We start from the raw sequence: 21494 nt of genomic DNA, 5'->3' as shown, positions 1-21494 counted from the left end.
CGACCCCGGGAGGGCGAACAAAACTATCAGCTTACCCTTCCCTACTTGGCTAAGCAAAGCAAACGACACAGGCCTTCTACTATCCGCCTCCCCTCTACCTCGGCCCAACCCCTTCAAAGCCTGTAGCACCAAAAATTCCTTAGATACATCTTGAAAGCCTCGTAACTTGAAACCAAACGCCACCGCAGATATGAACCGGTTCACCTTTGCCACTGAAAACCCCGCCTCCCAGGCGTCCCCTAACCAGTACAAAAGTGCCACCAACCTGTCTCTATCCGTATTGACGTCACCCAACTCTCTTACCCACTCCTCCCACTGCCTCCAACAAGCAGAATAAGCACTCCACGTCGTGCGCGCCAAAGACCTTTGTATCAGTTGTTCTACGGGACCGAGACCAGATCCCAAAGATGTTCCGGACAAGCCAAACCGAGACGTTCCGCTCCCAGTGCCAATTGCCGAAACCGGTCCCACTGCGAGCGAGAAAGAGCATCAGCGATGCAATTCCGTACCCCCGGCACATGCACCGCCACCACCCACGCGTTCAACGACAAACATACCAACACTAAATGTCGCAACAATTGAACTACAGGAGGAGAGGACGCCGTGATGTTATTAATGGCCAGCACCACCCCCATGTTGTCGCAGTAAAAAAAAAACGAACCTTCTTATCCCTGACCCTGTCCCCCCAAATGGTTGCCGCCACCACGATGGGAAACAGCTCGAGCAGGGCCAGATTCCGCGTGAGTCCGCTGGACACCCAACTAGCCGGCAATTGACCTGCGCACCACGGACCTCCCCCGTAAGCTCCAAAACCGCCCGCCCCAGCCGCATCCGTAAAATTATTCAAATCACTCGCACTCCCGCCGTTGCCGCTGCCAACCGTCTACCAAACACCCTCCCCATTGGCATAATCCGGCAGGCGAAATTCAACTTCCCCAGCAGCGACTGAAGCTCCCGCAGCGTCATTTTCTTCAGTCTACAAGCCCGCCGTACCTCCAGCCTCAAAGCACCCAGCTTATCCGCAGGGAGACGGCACTCCATTGCCACCGAATCTATTTCAATTCCCAAAAAACAAATCGTCGCTACTGGGCCCTCCGTTTTTTCTGGCGCCAAAGGGATCCCAAAATCCCTCGCAACCTTCTGTAGTGCATAAAGCAAATTACCGCAAACCGGCGAACCCCCCGGGCCAACGCACAAGAAATCATCTAAGTAATGGATCAACGAGTCGACCCCGGATACTCCCCTCGCTACCCACTCCACGAAGCTACTAAACGCCTCGAAGTACGCACAAGAAAGGGAACGCCCCATCGGAAGGCACCGATCCACATAAAAGGCCCCATTCCAAAGACAGCCCCAACAGCCGTTGGCTTTCTGGATGAACTGGCAACAACCTGAACGCCGCCTCGATTTCGGTTTTTGCTAGCAGCGCGCCCGGGCCCGCAGCCCGCACTAACCCCACCGCCTCATCGAATGAGGTATAGGCTACGGAGCACAACTCGTGATCTATCCCGTCGTTTACCGACGAACCCTTGGGATACGATAAGTGTTGAATTAAACGAAATTTTACGGGCTCACGCTTAGGAACAATACCCAACGGGGACACAACTAAATCTTTTACTGGCGACTCAACAAAAGGCCCTGACATGCGACCCAACGAAACTTCTTTTAACAATTTGTCCGACACGACCTTGGCATGCGAGTAAGCCGATTTTAAATTCCTCCGCGTAACCGGAACCTCATAAGGAGGCGGGGAATAACGAAACCAACACGAAAACCCTCGTAAAGCAACTTAGCCGCCGCCCTGTCCGGATACTCATTTAGATAAGGGGCCATCTTTTCCACCCTCACCGGTGACACCCCCTTGACCAGCCGCGGAGGACTGGTTCCCTGACCTCCTTTTCCGCATACATTTCGCCGCCCCGTGTGATGCACCATTACACTCCGAACACACGTGCTTGAACTTGCACGTGGCCCCGAACTTGCACTGGCCTTCATTAAATTGCCAGCAAAACCCTGCCTTTCCCCCGCCGCCTTGTCCAACCTGACTAGACTGGCCTCCTTGGCCGGCGCTCCCGGGGAAGGACTGCCTAACCGGAGCCGTAACCCGTAACCAGAGAGCAATATCCTTCTGGTCCCACCGAATCGCCGGCCGAACCGCTTTTCGCTGACGGAATTGCTCGTCGTATCGCAGCCACGCCTGACCCCCATACGCCCTATGAGCCTCCCCAATAGCATCAAAATAACAAAACAACGCCGAACAATTTTCCGGCGCCTTTTCCCCTATCACACTGGCTAATATGGCGAACGCCTGCGACCAATTAACGAACGTCTGCGGGATAAGCCTATACCGCCGCCGTTCCTCCTCGTCCTTTTTACTCTCGTCCCGCTTGCTCTTATCCAAATTAAATTTAGCGAGCGGCAAGAGAGAAAAAATCTCTACATATTCGTCCTTCCAGATCCGCTCACGCACCTCCTGCTTTAAATGCGCCCCCAACGGACCTTCGAAACACACATACACCTCCCCACGAGCGCGATCATCAATACGCACCCGATCGCCATCTTTTTGCGCCTCGGTCTGTACCGACACCGCGACCGCCTCTCTAACCGCCGTTACGGGCCGCGCTTGTAACAATCCCCCTTCCCTGGGACCCTCCCAAACTACCGCCGGGGACACTTCCGTGACTACCGGCGCCACCGCCCTATCTAGGCGCCCGACCAGCTCTCTCAAGCAACCCACTAAGTCTGCCAAACCCGCGCCATCGCGCCCGCCCGCGCCACTACCGGCCACCGATGCGACGCTAGCAGCCCCCCCGCCGATACCCGACATAAAAATCGCTGGATATGACAATGATGGAGTTATACACTCACCGGGCTGCACAGGCGCTGTGTTCCCGTCAGCCGGACCATCCTGACCTCGACGATACACGTCCAGTTCACCTTCCTCCAGCTCTTCTCTCGCCGACGACTGTCCATCCAAACGACATCTTCGGAACGGGGATGAGGACGCGCTGACCGATGGGCCGGCAACCTGCCGCCCGACCGCCGGGACCCAGACTTCCGACCGGACCTGTTGCCTCGACGTCGCTGCAGATCTAGACGTCCGTCTCGCTGATCCTGAAGAAGCCTGCCCCCTGGCCGGAACATCACCAGGCGGGGCGGCCGTACCTTGTCCTCCGAATCTTCCATCCGATGGGGGAGGGGTGACAGGGAGCCCGGCCTGCGACTCCCTGCTTACCGCCGGACCCCGTCGCGGCTTGGGATTCCTGCCAGGACGCAGGGCCTGGGAAGGGGCGGTCCTCCCAGCTGCCTGGCCTGCAGCGTCCGAGATCGGGCTCCCTCTGCGACGCCGTGTCCGCGGGACTGCCTCAGGACTGAGGCGCTCTGGAGGTCGGGACCGCCGGGAGGGACGGGTCGACCCGGCCTGAGTCGCCGTCACCCCCGGCAACGCTCTCAGCCTGCTCCGAGCAGGAGCGGTTGTTGCCGACTCCCCCCCCGCCGCCATAGTAATGCTAGTAAGGGGGCCGGGGGAGGGGAGCCTGTCCCCTGCAACAGACCCCGAACGCCGGGCCTGGCGTGGCGAAACGGCGTCCGGGATCCTAGTTAATGCAGCCACGGTCTCCTCAAGCCATCCGGGACCGTGGTGCACATCAGCGGCACGCAGCCGCTCTAATAATACGGCCTCCGACATTGTTATAAGCGCGGGCAACGGGGAGCTTGTCTCTCCCTGTGTTACTCCTCCCGCTGCTTCCGGCTCAATGCCGCAAACAGCGGGAAGCTCAGCAACGGCCCCCTGACTCCTCCTTGTCCCTCCTCCACCTCCTCCTAACTCTCCCTCCAACTCTCCCTTACCTATTAACCCTTTCCCTACCAGTGAGGTCATGGAGGCTTCCCCTTAAGCCCTGCAGGCTGCGTCCAGCCTCTTCTTGAACTGCTCTATTGCCATGGACATACAGTGTAGAAATCACAATGTGCCGCTGACTTATGCTCTTTCCACACACGCACTCCCTCATACCCTGGACCCCTGCCTGTCGCGCGCCGCCACACTTCCAGCACTCAGGCGAGCAGACTGCATGACGTCACCGCGCCGTCTCACCAGTCAGATTCTAGGTGGCGGCGCCTAGTCAGGTGGGCGTGGCTATCCGCCTATAAATACGCAGACTCCCTAAGCTCCCTCATTCGTTCTTCCCTGCTCGTAGAGTTTGCTGTTTGTTACGGCTGTGGAGGCGTAAGGTGGATGTCATTAGTTCTGTGCGTGTTTGTTCGGAGTCTTGAGGTTGTTGTCAGTTCTTGTGTTTGACTGTGCTTCCTGCTTTCTATAGGTTTTTACCTAGCAATATGGCTGAAATGGTGGAGCAGCAGCAACAGGTAACTATTAAGTGCCGTGTTATGTATGGTGGAAGGAAGAAACTGCTATTGGCATCTCCACCCTGTTACTAATAGATGTATACTATGGCTGAGAGTCTTGTCAATGCAGTGCACATATTTATAGTGTGAATTGTGCTACAGATCAGTCATAGGAAACGCATGCGATCTTTATATTGATTTGTCTATAACATGTTATTTACGTGTAAGGTTTATTCAGTCAGACAGTAATATGTAGCAGTAAGTATTCTCAGCTGAGTGGAGTACATATGTAGCAGTGGAAACACACAACTTCCATAGTTACTATTAGTAATCTACTGTTGGTGGTTTCAGGTTGGGCTTTACTGTTGTCCGGTTCTGAGAACCTCCCAAGATGTATCTGGAATACCCCCGGGACCCAGCTGATCACAATAGAGGGGCTGTATTGCTCCAGCGATCACTGCTGTCCCTTTAATGCTTGTGGCGTCCCCTCTCATTATATTGGTTGGCAGTGTTTGGTGTAAGAGGGCCCCCCCCCCCCCCATACTGGTGCCCTATCCAGAGGACCGGATATCAATGTGTTCCTGTTAACCCTTTGTGGGTTCTGCTTTATAAAACGACTCCTGTAATCTCGGAATATGACTACGAGGTTTCTGTGCTTTATTAGGGACTATTTACAGGCATCTTGTTTCGAGTCCTGGCCTTCCATTGTATTTCAGCGTGTTCTGCTCTTTGTTCCTTAGAATGTGGTGGTAAGGCTGATAAACCTCCCATTGGTGAGCTCTACCTATGATATGGTGTCTTCTGTCTACGTGAACACCAGAGACAACCATCCGTACTTGAAGTCTGTATGTGACGTCGCAGAGAAAAGCGTGAGGACTATCACGTCTGTGGCTGTGACCAGTGCCATGCCAATCCTCCAGAAACTTGAGCCTCAAAGTATGTTTACGTATAAAGTGCATTTCTTTACCAATGAAAGGGAGTAACTATATATAGTTTAGATTTTCAGGGTTAGGCATTACTCTGTATTGAAATGATGGTTTGCATGTGTGGTTCTGATGTCTATGGGAACCTATGGGTATGCCATAATCTTGTGAATGTTCTTTTTAAGGTGGTCTAGAAATAGAAGGTGAGCAAGGCAATGTGTGCTAATACAGTAAGGCTGGATTCACACGAGCATGTTCGGTCCGTAAAGGATGGAATGTATTTCGGCCGCAAGTCCCGGAACGAACACACTGCAGGGAGCCGGGCTCCTAGCATCATAGTTATGTACGACGCTAGGAGTCCCTGCCTCGCTGCGGGACAACTGTTTCGTACTGTAATCATGTTTTCAGTACGGGACAGTTGTCCCGCAGCGAGGCATGGACTCCTAGCATCATACATAACTATAATGCTTAAAGCCCGGCTCCCTGCAGTGTGTTCGGTCTGGGACTTGCGGCCGAAATACGTTCCGTCCTTTACGGACCGAACATGCTCGTGTGAATCCATCCTTAGGCTGGGTTCACACGACCTATTTTCAGACATAAACGAGGCGTTTTTATGCCTCGCTTTACGTCTGAAAATACGGCTCCAATACGTCGGCGAACATCTGCCCATTCATTTGAATGGGTTTGCCGACGTACTGTGCAGACGACCTGTCATTTACGCGTCGCTGTCAAACAACGACTCGTAAAAAAGACGCCTCGTCAAAAGAAGTGCAGGACACTTCTTGAGATGTAATTTGAGCCGTTTTTCATTGATTCCAATGAAGAACAGCTCCACATTACGCCCGTAATTGACGCCTCGCAAAACGCGAGTACATGAAATTACGGAGCTGTTTTCTCCTGAAGAAAGCTCAGTAATTTCAGACGTAAATGCAGTTATCGTGTGCACATACCCTTAGTGTGAAGCAGACAGCATAAGAAGCTTCTGCCAGGAGATCTGCAGTTCGTTCCATCCTAGCATAGGAAGTGGGTTACATGTCATGTTGGCTAACCGTCCCTGTATTAACAAGCTAGCCAAGGTCCTGGTAAAGACGTACGAATGAAGCTGAGAATATTTACGTGCTTTCTCCTCCCTCAGTTGCTATGGCTAATACCATTGCCTGCGTTGGACTGGATAAGATTGAAGAGAAGCTGCCTATTCTCTATCAGCCGACTGACAAGGTAACTATTGGGGTATGTTCACACGCAGTGTTTTCAGGTGTATTTCTGGGCGTTTATGCCTTTGAAAAAAAGGGAGCTGAACGCCTACAAACATCTGCCCACTGAAATCAATGGGAGAAACAGCGTTTAGTTAATACGGGGTGACTACGCCGCTGTTTTAAAAAAACTGAGTGTAAAAAGACTCTCCGTAGAAAGTGCATGTCACTTGCGGCTTTTTTTGTAGCTAATTTTCTATTGAACACTATGAAAAACGCCTCAAAAGAAGCTTCATTTTCAGCTGCGTAACGCCTGAGAATCAGAGGCTGGTTTCTCTCTAAACCGCTCCGTATCTTCAGACGTTCCTTATTTTGTGTGTGCACATACCCTTAAAATAATTCTATGGTCCCTTATAAATGTAATTACAATTAACCTAGATTGCAAAACTGCAGTATCAATTGATGGGTGGGAGTTGATTTGGTGTGCATGAATCTAAAATCTATGAATTTATTTTCCCTTTCCTAGGTTGTAGCGAACGCCTCAGAAGCAGTTGTTGGTGCCAAAGATGCTGTGATTCAGGGTTTCACAGGAGTAGTTGATAAAACTAAGGTGGCTGTGCAGGATAGTGTGGCGATGACCAAGTCTGTTGTGAACGGCAGCATTAACACTGTTCTGGGTAGCAGTGTAGTAAAGATTATGAGCAATCGTGTGGACGCTGCACTAACCAAGTCTGAAACTCTTCTGGAACAATACCTGCCCCCAACGGACGAAGAGTTGGGTAAGCTGAAACCTGCTTTAAACCAAGCTTGGGTTATGTGAATTTTGGTCCCTGCAGCGCACTTGGTAGTTACCTCATCAGAGGTACAACTCCTTTGCATAGGAGGGAAATGTTAAATTATCTGTAATTAAAATCACATGAGCCTCTCTGGAGGTTATTGAGGCCTACTAGATCAAGACCTACCCACTGGGGCAGTTCTCATATCAAACTTTCTTTTTTCGAGGCGTAGCTTCTATAAATCTACTTTACCTAGAAGCTGCATCTCTAAAAGTAAGGTGTCTTTATCTGGAAAACCAAGCAGATGCCTATGAAGATGTATATTTTATTTTTAGTTAGTATGTGAGTTCACCCTAAGGGTATGTTCACATGGCAGCGTCCATAACAGCCCCGTAATTTCAGCCGTAACGGCATGTGCAGGCGATTGAACGCCGTGTCCATTACGGACGTAACTGGAGCTGGCTTTCCATGGAAAACTGCTCCATTTACGTCTGAAAAGTGACATGACACTACTTTGGCGCGTGCGTCTATTTACGCGCTGTCTTTTGACAGCGATGCGTAAATATACGCCTCGTGTGAACAGACGTCAGCCCATTGCTTTCAATGGGTAGATGTTTGTCAACGCTATCGAGGCGCGTTTTCGGACGTAATTCAAGGCGTAAAATGCCCAAATTACGTCTGTAAATAGACCGTGAACATACCCTTAGGCTGAAATTCATGTGAAATGTGGCTTGTACTGTTATGTGGGCATAACTAATTTCTCAATTTTAGCTAAGGAAGCCACAAAAACAGAAGGCTTTGAATTGTCCGTTGATCAGCCAAGCTATTATGTTCGTCTGGGATCCCTCTCGGCGAAGGCCCGCAAACGTGCTTATCAACAAGCTTTGACCCGAATCAAGGATGTGAAGTGCAGAAGTCAGGAATCCATTGCTCAGCTCCAGAACACCGTGGACCTGGTTAGTAAATCTGCTTCTGTTCTTTACTAATCTTAAAGCATCTGCATGAAAAAATGCACATGCGTGTGTTTTCTAACTTGCAATGTAAAGGTCCTATTATGTGGGCTGCCAGGTCTCAAAGAAACCATACTCTCTTTTTGGAGGTAGGCATTTACCCAATCCATGCATAATAGAAAGACTAACTCTTCTAAAATAAACTGAGGAATGAGATGTCTGGGCCCTGCCAGGTTTGCAGGATAGTTTTTAGGGCAGCAGCAGAAGTGCAGAAAATGAGCTTCTTGTAGAGCTAGGGAACGGGAGGCAGATGACCAAAAAGTGCATCCCCCAGATTGACTGGGACCCTGGCAAGGTCTGTAAGCAGTGGTACACGTCAGCCACATCTGCCCTACGCATGAAGCAAGCCGGGGTTGCTCAGACTTTCTATTAAGTCCGTACGCCACTAAACTGATTTCCTGAGAGCCTAAGCAGCTGAGCACTTTTGTGCTTAGTTTTAGTGATTGGTGGTCTCAGTGCTCAGACTGCCACCAGTCCAGACTTCCGATGTGTCATTCATGTCTGAACATTAGTTGCCCTTTAAGGAGATCTGTCATTAAAAAAATAAATAAAGGGCTCTTTTGTTAAGAACGATCTATAAGATTCTCAGCAGGTGACCAGCCAAGAGGCACCATATTTTGTGTACTAGGTCTAGTACCACCTGCTAAATTGTTCTAGAGCCATCATAGATTTTCTTGATAAAAGGAGTATGTACGGGTGGTGGTGAAGCTGCCTGAAAAGGGAGTACTGTATAGAACAGTGGGTTTTGGTGCTAGAACTCGTATTGTAAATGCATACCAGGCTTACTGTTTAATCCATATTGAGGGTGGGTAATCTTTGTAGTCTCTCCCACATCTTTCATATAAACATTACCCTGTTCTCTTTAAGATTGAATATGCAAGGAAGAACATGAATGATGCTAATCATAAAATCCACGATGCACAGGAGAAAATCTACAATAAGTGGGTGGAGTGGACAAAAGGCACAGGACAAGATAGTGGAGAAACTGAAAGCACTGAGGTAAGTCCCTTCTATAAAATGTATGCTAGATCAGATCTGGTACACTGAACTTCTGTGTAATATGTTACTTTCCCTTCACAGCAAATTGAATCCCGCACTCTGAATATTGCCCGACACCTCACTCAGCAACTGCAAACCACATGTCTCTCCCTGGTCACAAGTGTTCAAGGACTTCCAAAGAACATTCAGAACAAAGCTCAAAATGTTAGTGCCTTGGCTGCAGATGTCTATCAAAACTTCCGTTCTGCCTCTTCCTTCAGAGAAATGTCTGATGGCCTCTTAACCACCAGTAAGGACCAGTTCACAAAAATGAAGGGCTCTATGGATGATGTGATGGACTACTTGGTTAACAACACTCCACTAAATTGGCTGGTAGGTCCCTTTTACCCACAACTGGCTGATAGCCAACATGGGGAGCAACAAGTTGATGGGGGTGACTCTGCCAACAAGGAATGAGAAATTCTTCATTTGCATAAGTGACTTTACACTTGGTCAATGAAGTGGGCAAACCCTAACTAATACTACACCGTTTATTACACTTCAAACCCCTTGTGCTGACTTGTGAGGGACAGATGGTGGCAACGGGCCACATTGCAGTTATGAGGATTTGTCTATCATTGGCCTCTGTCTTACACTTGGGTGTTGATGCCAATATGTCACTTGTATCACTGATTTTGTGTAAATGCTACTCTTTATACTGTTTTTGTGCACCTTTTGTATTAATAAACTCCCTGCATTGATTGGTCTGTGTTAAGGTCCTGTGTTCATAGAACTGATCAACAAATTGGATAATAAATTAGGTAGTGCACACTGGTTCTATTTGAGAATTGCAATGAATGGTGCCCCTGAAGTAAGACAAATCCTCACTCCAATGAGGCACGCACTACATAGTGGTAGCAGTACCTAGCTACTGTGGACACCCACTTAGGCCATCTATGTCTGTGACCAGGGTAGCAAACGTCAAGGGTAGGAACGCACACCGCATATTCAGGATATGCAGTGTCAAACTTTGCAGTGTATACCGCCCTGAAAGCCATCCGAAACTCTGCGGTTTCCAGGCGTAAATTATGGCACGTGCTTACCCCCCCCTCCTTCCTCTGACTACTGCTCTGGCCTCCCTGGATGACACTGCAGGCCATGTGACTGCTGTAGCAGTCACATGGCCTGCAACATCATCTAGGGAGGCTGGACTGGTTAAGCAGGGAACTCTGGGTAAGATTTTATTTTTATCCCTTACTTGCAGTTTTTGCAGCAGTCACTGGTTCTGCTGCCAATGTCGTAACACCACTTTGCTTGCGGGTTTAAGCACCCCATTGAATTCAATGAGAACCTGCAACGGAAGAGCTGCGCACACGAATTGACATGCTACGGTGGAAAGTGCACTGCAGGTCAATTTATGTGTATATTTTTCCAGTGTGGGGATGAGATTTGTTGAAATCCTACCCACTGCTTCTGTAATACACGGCGGAGTTCCCGCAATGATCCGGAAAATCCAGTGTCTGTTTGTACCCTTAAACTCCGGTTTTGTGGCTTCTCCATTGCCAAAACTGGTATGTCTGGTAACGTAAGACAGTAGAACTTGGGGCTGTGCATTGCAACATGGGTTCTGACTCACTGTATGCAGAGTTTCTCCCCTAGAAGTATTGCTTCCAGAGATTAACCTCAATGCGTAGTGTCTTATGGAGCATTGTTTTATTTGGTTCTATACAATTTTTAAAGGGAAAAAAAAACCACACCCTCTGGATAAACTGAAGCACATGGCAGAGGTATTGGGTTCTTAGACATCTTGGAAGCCAAATTACAGCTTCACTAGGTACACTGGCTTAATACAGTGAGCACAAAGCAACCTGCAGTTTACACTTTAAAGCCCAAAATAAAATGTAACATTAAACACCCTACACCCTGAATTTACATCTGGAATGGCTGTTAGATGCCAACTGGCTGCCAAGATGTTTGTCTGGAGGAAAGAATAGGGTAAAATGTCATAGTCCTGCTCTGAAAGTGCTACAACTATGCCGTAATACTGGGATTTACATTAACCTGGTCCGCTTTCCTTGTGTTGTAGGTTTTGTTGTAAAAAAATATTTCTGTTGGCATAAAGAGCTATTGAGCTCTGCACATTTTCATAGTATGAGGGAGCAGATATTACTATACTCAGTGAGCTGGCAAAATCTGAGGGGATAAATATCTTGGTAGGTTTACTGCGGAAAATGCACCAACTCTGGCATACAGGCCGTGCACTGCATTAATTAATGGTTTTAGACACTGGCAAAAGGGTGTGACTTGTCAGTGGAGTGGAAAGTTAGCATGGCTTAAAGAGGCTCTGTCACCAGATTATCAAATCCTGATTTCCTAAGGTTGAAGGACCTTTGGGTGATGCTGGCTGGGAGTGATGTCACCCACAGGTCCTTCAACATTGGTGTCGGAAGAGTGAAGATGCCACAGCTCCCGGCGTACAGTTGAATTTGCAGCCACATCACCATGTGCAGGTAAGCATAGTAAACTCCCTAGAGACGAGCATATTAACCTTTTGGACGCCTGTAGCTGTGGTGTCTTCTCTCTTCCGACGACAAGGTTGAAGGACCTGTGGTTGATGTCACGCTGTGTCTCTAGTGAAAGAAGCTGGGTGGGAACGATGAGCAGTGTATGATGCTGATTCGTCAGCGTCCTACACTTCTATTCACAACGCCCAGTTGGTAAAAACACAATACATGCCCAGTTGGTAATATGAGAAAACGCACCCACTTGTCCATTGAAAAGCTAATTAGCATAAATATAAAATTGCTCATAACATGGGCAAAAATGATGATTTTTCAAAAAAAAAAAAAACAGAAAAAAACTTTGCTGTTATCTACATTGCAGCACTCATCACATTCAATGGGGATTTGATAATCTGGTGACAGATACACCATGTGTCAATTTTGGCACAAGTAATTGGTGTCAACTAATAGGTGGAGTAAGGAAGTATCTAGATGTCACGTTTAACATACAGCTTGAACCACTGACCTTTTTTTTAAACTTCTAACAAGCTTACCCTGTCTGAAGCTTAGACTCTATTAGTAAATTTGCCCTGTTTGTCAATACTGTCCAAATGAATTGTGAATATTAGGAATGTAGAAAAATGATATAGCAGAAACTAAAATCCAGCACTTTTATAAACGAGCTGAACGGTGTTTGTGCTTTTTGTTTAATGGTAGCTATGACCTAATGTACTCCAAATCTGCAGAATGCTCATATTACATATTAAACCACTTTGCATGGCAAGCCACTAAGTTCCACATGCAACACAACTGTTCATAGTTGTTTTTTTCTTTCTGTTGAATTTTTTAATTCTGATTAATATAATCTGTCAAAAAAAACTATTTTAAAAATGTTATTAGGTACCTGACTTCAGCATCAATGACCTTGTCTGAAACTGATGGAAACTCTGATGTATTGGAGGAAGAACTGCAAGATTTCTCACGTGCTTACGGCTGTGTAATAAGCCGAAAATAATAGAAAAGATTCTTAACACATTTTTTTTTTATTTTTTTCAAAAACGCCCCATTATACCTACTTAACATTGGAAACCGTTGCTCAAACCTACAAATGGCTTATACTGTAAATGCATTATAAAATGTGAGGTGACATAAATCCATTAGCAAGCACCGTAGACTAGCAACCTAAAAGAATTAAGTCAAAGACCAAATTTAAATAAAGAATTATAATTTTTATTACACAATACAAGAAATAAATATATTTACTCACAAGTTTAAAAAGACAAGGATGACTACCACAGTGTGGAAAAAGTAGACTAGGTACAGTATAGGCAACGTGCTTTGCAGGAGACTCATGTACAGGAAGCTTGGCAGAATTTAGATCGTAAGTAATTTGCGTCATACAATTCTATGAAATGATTTAGCTGGCTATGCAGCCAGTATGTTGCCTTAACACTAAGGGTATGTGCACACGATAACGACCATTACGTCTGAAATTACGGAGCTGTTTTCAGGAGAAAACCGCTCCTGCGGTTCAGACGTAATTGCTCGTACTCGCGTTTTGCGAGGCGTCAATTACGGGTGTAATTTGGAGCTGTTCTTCATTGGATTAAATGAAAAACTGCTCAAATTACGCCCCAAGAAGTGTCCTGCACTTCTTTGCCGAAGCAGTAATTTTGTGTCTTTTGACAGCGACGCGTAAAATTAAAGGTCGTCGGCAAACCCAATGGAAAGATGTTTGACGTCTTTTCAGGCGTAATTCGAGGCGTAAGACGCCTCGTTTACGCCTGAAGATAGGTCGTGTGAACCACGCCTAAGAGTGAGTAACCGTATTGCCTTTTTACAGCTTATTTTGCTATACTAATCTATATAGAAGACCCAATGTTTTGTTGGTCATGGGCTGTTTTTTTTTTTTTTTATATATATATATATATATATATATATATATATATATATATTTATTTATTATACACACTACTGCATTGTGGGGTTAGTGACTGCCTCCACTTGTTGTTCTTGCACTCCTCCCATTCTGCCCTGGGTGATTTTAATCAGTTCAATGCTGGATCCTACCATCCCCAGGTATATATGTAGGCTTAGTCCCAGTTCTGGGTGTATGTGCAGCGTAGGTACCCACCTTACAGAGGTCGCCTTGTCGTGGCAGGTGGGCTAACACTTTTTGATCAAAATGTGCACTAAGAACCTCCCTATTTGTAAGTAGATTTAGCTTTAGTGCATATTTATTTATATTTAGTGGTTTAGGTGGCATTAGTGTTGCAGGGTGCTGTCGCCATTTTTTGTCTGCTGTATTTCTGCAGTCACAGGTGTTCTTGCACCTGCATACATTTTGTATCATTTAGTTGGAATGTGCTGTTCAACTTTTTGTTCTGTTTATGTGATCCATATATGTGGGGTTAGTGACTGCCTCCACTTGTTGTTCTTGCACTCCTCCCATTCTGCCCTGGGTGATTTTAATCAGTTCAATGCTGGATCCTACCATCCCCAGGTATATATGTAGGCTTAGTCCCAGTTCTGGGTGTATGTGCAGCGTAGGTACCCACCTTACAGAGGTCGCCTTGTCGTGGCAGGTGGGCTAACACTTTTTGATCAAAATGTGCACTAAGAACCTCCCTATTTGTAAGTAGATTTAGCTTTAGTGCATATTTATTTATATTTAGTGGTTTAGGTGGCATTAGTGTTGCAGGGTGCTGTCGCCATTTTTTGTCTGCTATATATATATATATATATATATTTATTTATTATACACACTACTGCATTTGCCAATAAGTATTCTATATATATTAAAGAATCTTGTTCACAGCAAAGTTCAGTCTTTTCATTATATTCAAGTTAGCCATAAAGCTCTGGTGGTTGAGAAGCGCTACTTTGCGGAATGTATCGCTGGAATCATAAAAACAATACACTTACGTTCAAAGCCCTCTTTAGAGGTTAGAAGGGGCCTCCCTCCCCTCTACTTGCTCGGGATCCAATCCTAGTGTTGTAGTAATAAATACAGTAACAAGTACCATAATTGAGACTAAAGTCATAACTTGGATATCCGTCTGTTCCTGGTATCAGTAAGGGTATGTACACACGCAGTGGTTTCAGCTGTTTTTCGGGCCGTAAACGTCCCAAAAAACGGCTGAAAATTTGGTAGCAGATTGCCTCCAAACATCTGCCCATTGATTTCAATGGGAAAAATGGCCGCCTGTTCCGACTGGGCGTTTTTTTACGTCTCGTCCAAAAACGGCACGTAAAAAGACACCCATGAAAAAGAAGTGCATGTCACTTCTTGGGACGTTTTTGGAGCCGTTTTTCATAGACTAACCGAAAATCGCAAGTGGCTTAAAAATCGTCTTAAAATCAGAAGCGGTTTTCCCTTGAATACAGCTCTGTATTTTGAGACGTTATTGAGTTTGTGTGTGCACATACCCTCAGGATCTTATGAACGAAATGCTGGTGACAAACATATACTCCCTCGGGGGAGTGGGGGAGGGGCTTTGCAACGTGGGATAAATAGACACATCTCTGTAGCTCCTACTTGAAACCTGTGATTTTCTAATCCTGATCAGTTGTGCTACTCCCAAACTACTCTCCCTCATGTTCTAGAAGGAGGAGGCAGCATTCGAGGAGCAACAAGAGTCAAATTAAAGACCAGTCGGCAATTGAACTACTGCAAGAATATTCCCTTGGTAACATAAAAGATGGCACTTGATCTCCCCACCTAGCGTGTCTGATACCACTACTGAGGAGCCTGAACGTAAGCTGAAACAGGTCATAAAATAGCTATCGGCTGCGATCTCATCCTGCAAAACTCCTCTTACCAGTACACCGGAGGAGGTTAAAATTGATAATTAACTAATAAGGCAGGATATGCAGGCCTTAAGAAACCACATAGCTAATGCAGAAGATTGTATTTCTGGCATTAAATACTGGATAATGTCTGTACTGTTGGCCATTTCGTCCCTAGAGCAAACTGATTTATGGGAGTAGAAGGTCGATGATCTAGAAAACCAGCTCTGCCAAAATAACATAAAGATTGTAGGCATACTAGAAAAGGTGGAGGGACAATTCCCTGAGACTTTTGTTGAAAACCTACAAACGCTTCCTTCTCACCTGCCTATGGTGTAGAGTGGGCCCATAGAGTGCCATCCAGGCCGCCATCTCCTGGAGAATTGCTTATGCCTGCCTGCTAGCTTTATTGCAATGATCGAGATCTAATTCTTAAGGTGGCTAATAGAGTTAAAGGTAAAACCTACAGCAATGTGGCTGTGTCCCTTTCCTAATTTATCAGTGGACCTACAGAAGAAAAGGGCTACTTTCATGACTGTAAAAAAGACAACTGAGAGATCTGAATATTGAATAGTATATATGATGGCCTACCTAGCTCAGCTGCATTTGGTTGAAGAAGAAAGGGCCTTGGTATTTTATTAATCTCCAAGGGGCTGATGACTGCGTGTCCAGGCAGCAAAGAGCACCATGCCGTTAGAAGATGCATGACTTTTCGCTCATCCTGGGACAGATCATTTGTAATCATCTTAAAATTAATTCTTTGGCTATAGTCCTTTGCCACAAGGAGACTGACACTAGGTAGGGAAAAGTGTTTGCTCTGCCCAAGCAGACCATAACCTTCCCACCCGGACTAGGCTAGTGTCAACGTCTGTATCAAATCCTGAGTTTGGTGGCTGAAACAATCTTGCAGGAGGGTGATAATAGCAAGAGCAGTAAAGTAACAGTCCAGGTTTGATACACAGATAAATGGAAACAGGTTGTAGCATGAGGCAGAGACATGATCAGAAAACAATCCTAATTTGTTACAGACATAATCGGCAACAGGTTATAGCATGAGGCAGAGATGTGGTCAGAAAATAGTCCAAGTTCGGTGCCAAGATAAGTGGCAACAAGTTTTAGCATGATGCAGAGATGTGTACAGGAAGCAAACCAAGTTCAGTGCACAACTAAGCACCAACAGGTTGTAGCATGACGCAGAACAAAGTCAGGAAACAATCCAAGTTCGGTACACAAATTAGCAGCATCAGGCCTCATGAACACGAACGTATTTTTTACTGTCCGTAAATACTGGGGTAAATACGGGTCCTTGGTCACACGTATTCGACCCGTATTGCACCAGTACTTACAGACCCGTGCCCGTAAATACGGGTCCAGTGTCACCAGTATTCCACCCGTATTTACGGGCACGTTTTCGCTGCAGGATAGAGAGAATGAACAGCCCTTTCTTTAGTAAAAATAAAAGAAATTCATACTTACCCGGCCGTTGTCTTGGTGACGCGTCCCTCTTTCGACATCCAGCCCGAACTCCCTGGATGACGCGGCAGTCCTTGTGACCGCTGCAGCCTGTGATTGGCAGCAGCGGTCACATGGGCAGAAACGTCATCCCAGGAAGCCGGACTGGAGGAAGTAGCAGGGAGTTCTGGGTAAGTATGAACGTCTTTTTTTTTTACAGGTTGATCTATATTGTGATCGGAAGTCACTGTCCAGGGTGCTGAAAGATTTACTGCCGATCGTTTAACTCTTTCAGCACCCTGGACAGTGAATATCCCCTGACGTAGCCTAGCAATGCTCCCGTAATTACGGCTGCACACATGCAGTCACCCATAATTACGGGAGCCCCATAGACTTCTATGGGCCTGCCCGTGCCGTAATTACGGCCTAAAATAGGACATGTTCTATATTTTTCAACGGCCCGGGCACCTTCCCGTAAGCATACGGGGAGGTACCCGTGTCCAATAGAAGTCTATGGGCCCGTGATTACGGGTGTGTTTTTACGTTTGTGTGCATGGGGCCTTAGTTTGTAGAGAAGCGGAAATGAACTAGACAACAGGCAAGATGCTCAATAATGTGGCAGTCAGGAAATGCAGGGGTCAGACTTCTATAGTAAGCGAAAAGGCAAGAAATCCAGAGAGGCAAAAATCAAGAATACCTAGACAATAGTTTCAGCAGTGGAGCAGCATTTTAGATGGCTCAGTAAGAAGAGATACTGCTGTGGATATAGGAGTTTTTGGGCTCAAATCATGATATTACTCCCCTTCTTCCCGGACATTCTAGGTGTTGGCTTGTTATGATATCTCTGATGAAATTCTTATGTAAGCCTAGGAGCATGAACATTTTCTTCTGGTTTCCAAGAATTCTCCTCCGAGCTGTACTCCTTCCACCTGATCAAGTCCTGCAGTTTATTCCGATTTTGTGGTCCAAGGTCTTTTCAACAATATATTCTTCTTCACCTTGCACATTCACCGGTGGTGGAGGAGGCAAATTGCAGCATGGAAAAGGATTTACCCAGGGAGATGTGCTGCAGACAACAATAATACTTTACTTTTTTAAAACGATATGATCAGCAGACGAACGAGCGTTTGCTCGTTTATCTGCTGATCGCTGCCCTATTTACACAGGGCAATTATCGGCAACGAGCATTCTATGAACGGTTTGTCTGCCCGATAATCGCCCAGTGTAAAACCCCCTTAAGCCCTTAAGGACACAGCCTAGTTTGGGCCTTAAGGCTCAGAGTCTATTTTTCAAAACTGACATATTTCACTTTATGTGGTAATAAACCTATCCAAGCGATTCTGAGATTGTTTTCTCGTGAGACATTGGGCTTTATGCTAGTGGTAAAATTTGGTCGATATATTCAGTGTTTATTTGTGAAAAATAGCAACATTTTGAGAAAATTTGAAAAAAATAGCACTTTTCTGAATTTAAATGCATCTGCTTGTAAGGCATATCGTTATACCACACAAAATTATTACTAATTAACATTTCCTATATGTCTACTTTTGATTGACATCGTTTTTTGAACATTCTATTATTTTTCGTGGACGTTACAAGGCTTAGAACATAAACAGCAATTTCTCATATTTTTAAGAAAATTTCAAAAGCCTTTTTTTTAGGTACCTGTACAGTTCTGAAGTGGCTTTGAGGGGCCTATGTATTAGAAACCCCTATAAAACACCTCATTTTAAAAACTAGACCACTCAAAGTATTCAAAACAGCATTTAGAAAGTTTATTAACCCTTTAGACATTTCACAGGAATTAAAGCAAAGTGGAGGTGAAATTTGCAAATGTCATTTTTCTTGCAGAAATTAAATTTTATTCCATTTATTTCTGTAACACAGAAGGTTTTACCAGATAAACACTATTATATTTGGATTGTCCAGATTCTGCTGTTTTTAGAAATGTCCCACATGTGGCGCTAGTGTGCTTGTGGGCTAAAATACAAGCCTCAAAAGCAAAGAAGCACCTAGTGCATTTTGCGGCCTCTTTTTTTATTAGAATATATTTTAGGCAGCATGCCAGGTTTGAAGAGGTGTTGTGGTGCTAAAACAGTAGGAATCCCCCAAAAGTGACCCCATTTTGGAAACTACACCCCTCAAGGAATTCATTTATGTTTTGTTGTTACCATTTTGACCCCACAGTTTTTTTCACAGCACATATTTGAATTGGGCTGTGAAATTAAAAAAATGACATCTGTTTCAATAAGATGTCATTTTTGACCAAAATTTCTTATTTTCACAGGGAACAAAATGCCCCATTTTGTTGCCCAATTTCTCCTGAGTGCGGCAATACCCCATTTGTGGTGATAAACTGCCGTTTGGGGCCATGGGAGGCCTCAGAAGGGAAGGAGCGCTTTGTGTTCTTTGGAGTGCAGATTTCACTGGATTGGTTTTGGGGTGCCATGTCGCATTTGCAGAGCCCCAGAGGTATCAGAGCAACAGAAACCCACAAGAAGTGACCCCATTTTGGAAACTACGCCCCTCACGGAATTCATTTATGGTTGTTGCTACAATTTTGTCCCCACAGTTTTTTCACAGCTCATATTTGAATTTGGCTGTGAAATTAAAAAAATTAAATTTGTTTCAATAAGATGTCATTTTTGACCAAAATGTATTAGTTTCAAAGGAAACAAAATGCCCCATTTTGTTGCCCAATTTCTCTTGAGTGCGGCAATACCCCATTTGTGGTAATAAACTGCCGTTTGGGCCCATGGAAGGACTCAAAAGGGAAGGACCATCATTTGGCCTACTGGAGCTTTTCTGGTGCTAAGTCATGTATGGAGAACCCCTGAGGTACCAGTACAGTTGAAACCCCCGAGAAGTGACCCCATTTTAAAAACGACACCCCTTAAGGCATTCATTTAGAGGTGTAGTAAGCATTTTGACCCCACAGTTATTGTGTAAAAGGTAATGCGCAGCAGATGGTGCAGAGTGAGATTTGCAATTTCCTATACATATATTTGCCATTTCAGTGTCCGATATATTGTGCCCAGCATCAGAGGCGTAGCTAGGGGGGGCAGGCGGGGCATGTGCCCCGGGCGCAACTTAGAGGGGGCGCCAGCGCCTCCTCCTCCTGCACTATAATTGTACCTGTGTCTATAGGACACAGGTACAATTAGAAGCAATGAATGACCGGGCACGTTCCGTGCCCGGCTATTCAGGGCTTTTGCACCAGTGAAGCGACTGGTACCTTTTGTACCAGTGAAGCTTCCGTCAATGAAAGGCACTGAATGACAGGCAAAGTCATCCTGCCCAGCCAATCAGCGCCTTTCATAGACGTTGCGTTCAACCCCCAGGAGACCTGCGCAAAAGAGAGCAGGTCTCCATGGCTGTCGGACGGTGTGGGAGCGGGATTAAGGTGAGTTTAAATAGTTCTACTGGGCTTATACAATACAGCTATTCAGCCTCAGAATAATACATAGATGCAGCAGAGAGCTCTCTATCGGCATCTACTGCGCTAAATTAATATACCAACGGGGGAACCCCAAGGTATCTAACCGGATTATGGTAGCACTATTTGGATAAATAAAATTATAAAATATCGAAAATATTATAAATAATAATAATAAAAATATATAAAAATCACAAAAATATATATAAAAATAACAAGATCCAAGTAACAAAAAATAATAAAATAGAAAAATCCATAATAGCAATCAACTATTGGATACCAGCTCCACATCCCGTTGTAACAAATTTATGAGTTAATTTATATATTTCAGATCTCCAGCAGGTCACAGAGCTAATAGTGGCAATGTTAGTGCATTTGCACTTGTACTAAGCAATGACATTACTGCAGTCTGCACTGTGTATCAAACAGAAGCAGGTTGCATTTTGAATAAAATACAGTGATATCGTCACATTACAGTATATATCCCTAAAGACATAAACCAGTGACTAATCAAAACCTTACTAGGGAAAACAAAGGAGGTATTTCAAACACCTATAATTATGATCACAAAATGATCAGAAACTCTTTAAACAAACACTGGGGGATACTACAGAGCGACCCAATCCTAAATAAAATCATCCCAAAAAAAACAGGGATCACCTTCCGTAGAGGAAGAACAATAAAAAATATCATAGCACCAAGTAGACTAAGGGCCAAAACTCATAATTCTAATACTGACTTTCTTGAAAAACCTATAGGGATTTTCAAATGTGCCAAAAAAAACTGTTTATGCTGCCAGAGCATCAGTGCTGGAAAGAAGGAAATTATGTCAAATATAACCAAAGAAAAATTTAAAATCCATTCACACTTGAACTGTGATTCGGATTACGTGATCTATATGATAGAATGTGAATGCAGGCTGCAGTACATAGGGAGAACGACTCAGACACTCCGCAGCAGGCTGAATGGACACCGTTTTAATGCTAAAAAGGGTTTTCTTAAACATAGTTTATCAAGACATCTAATACAGCATCATCAATCAAATTTAAAAAATATCAAAATTTCACCCATAGAACAAATAGATGCAAATAC

The 21494-nt window shown here is 45.2% G+C and overlaps 1 protein-coding gene across 1 annotated transcript; it reads left to right on the top strand.

Moving 5' to 3' along the window:
• The first annotated feature begins 4735 nt into the window (after window positions 1-4735).
• On the top strand, window positions 4736-9968 carry LOC142750779 (perilipin-2-like). Its single transcript, XM_075859791.1, has 7 exons — window positions 4736-4783; window positions 5085-5280; window positions 6403-6485; window positions 6987-7239; window positions 8008-8192; window positions 9114-9245; window positions 9327-9968. The coding sequence occupies exons 1-7, from the start codon at window positions 4736-4738 to the stop codon at window positions 9699-9701; spliced, it is 1272 nt and encodes a 423-aa protein (XP_075715906.1). The 3' UTR covers window positions 9702-9968.
• The last annotated feature ends 11526 nt before the right edge of the window (window positions 9969-21494 follow it).

The sequence above is a fragment of the Rhinoderma darwinii genome, chromosome 1, assembly GCF_050947455.1.
Source record: "Rhinoderma darwinii isolate aRhiDar2 chromosome 1, aRhiDar2.hap1, whole genome shotgun sequence".
Lineage (NCBI taxonomy): Eukaryota > Metazoa > Chordata > Amphibia > Anura > Rhinodermatidae > Rhinoderma > Rhinoderma darwinii.
This window is presented reverse-complemented; position numbering and strand designations above follow the sequence as displayed.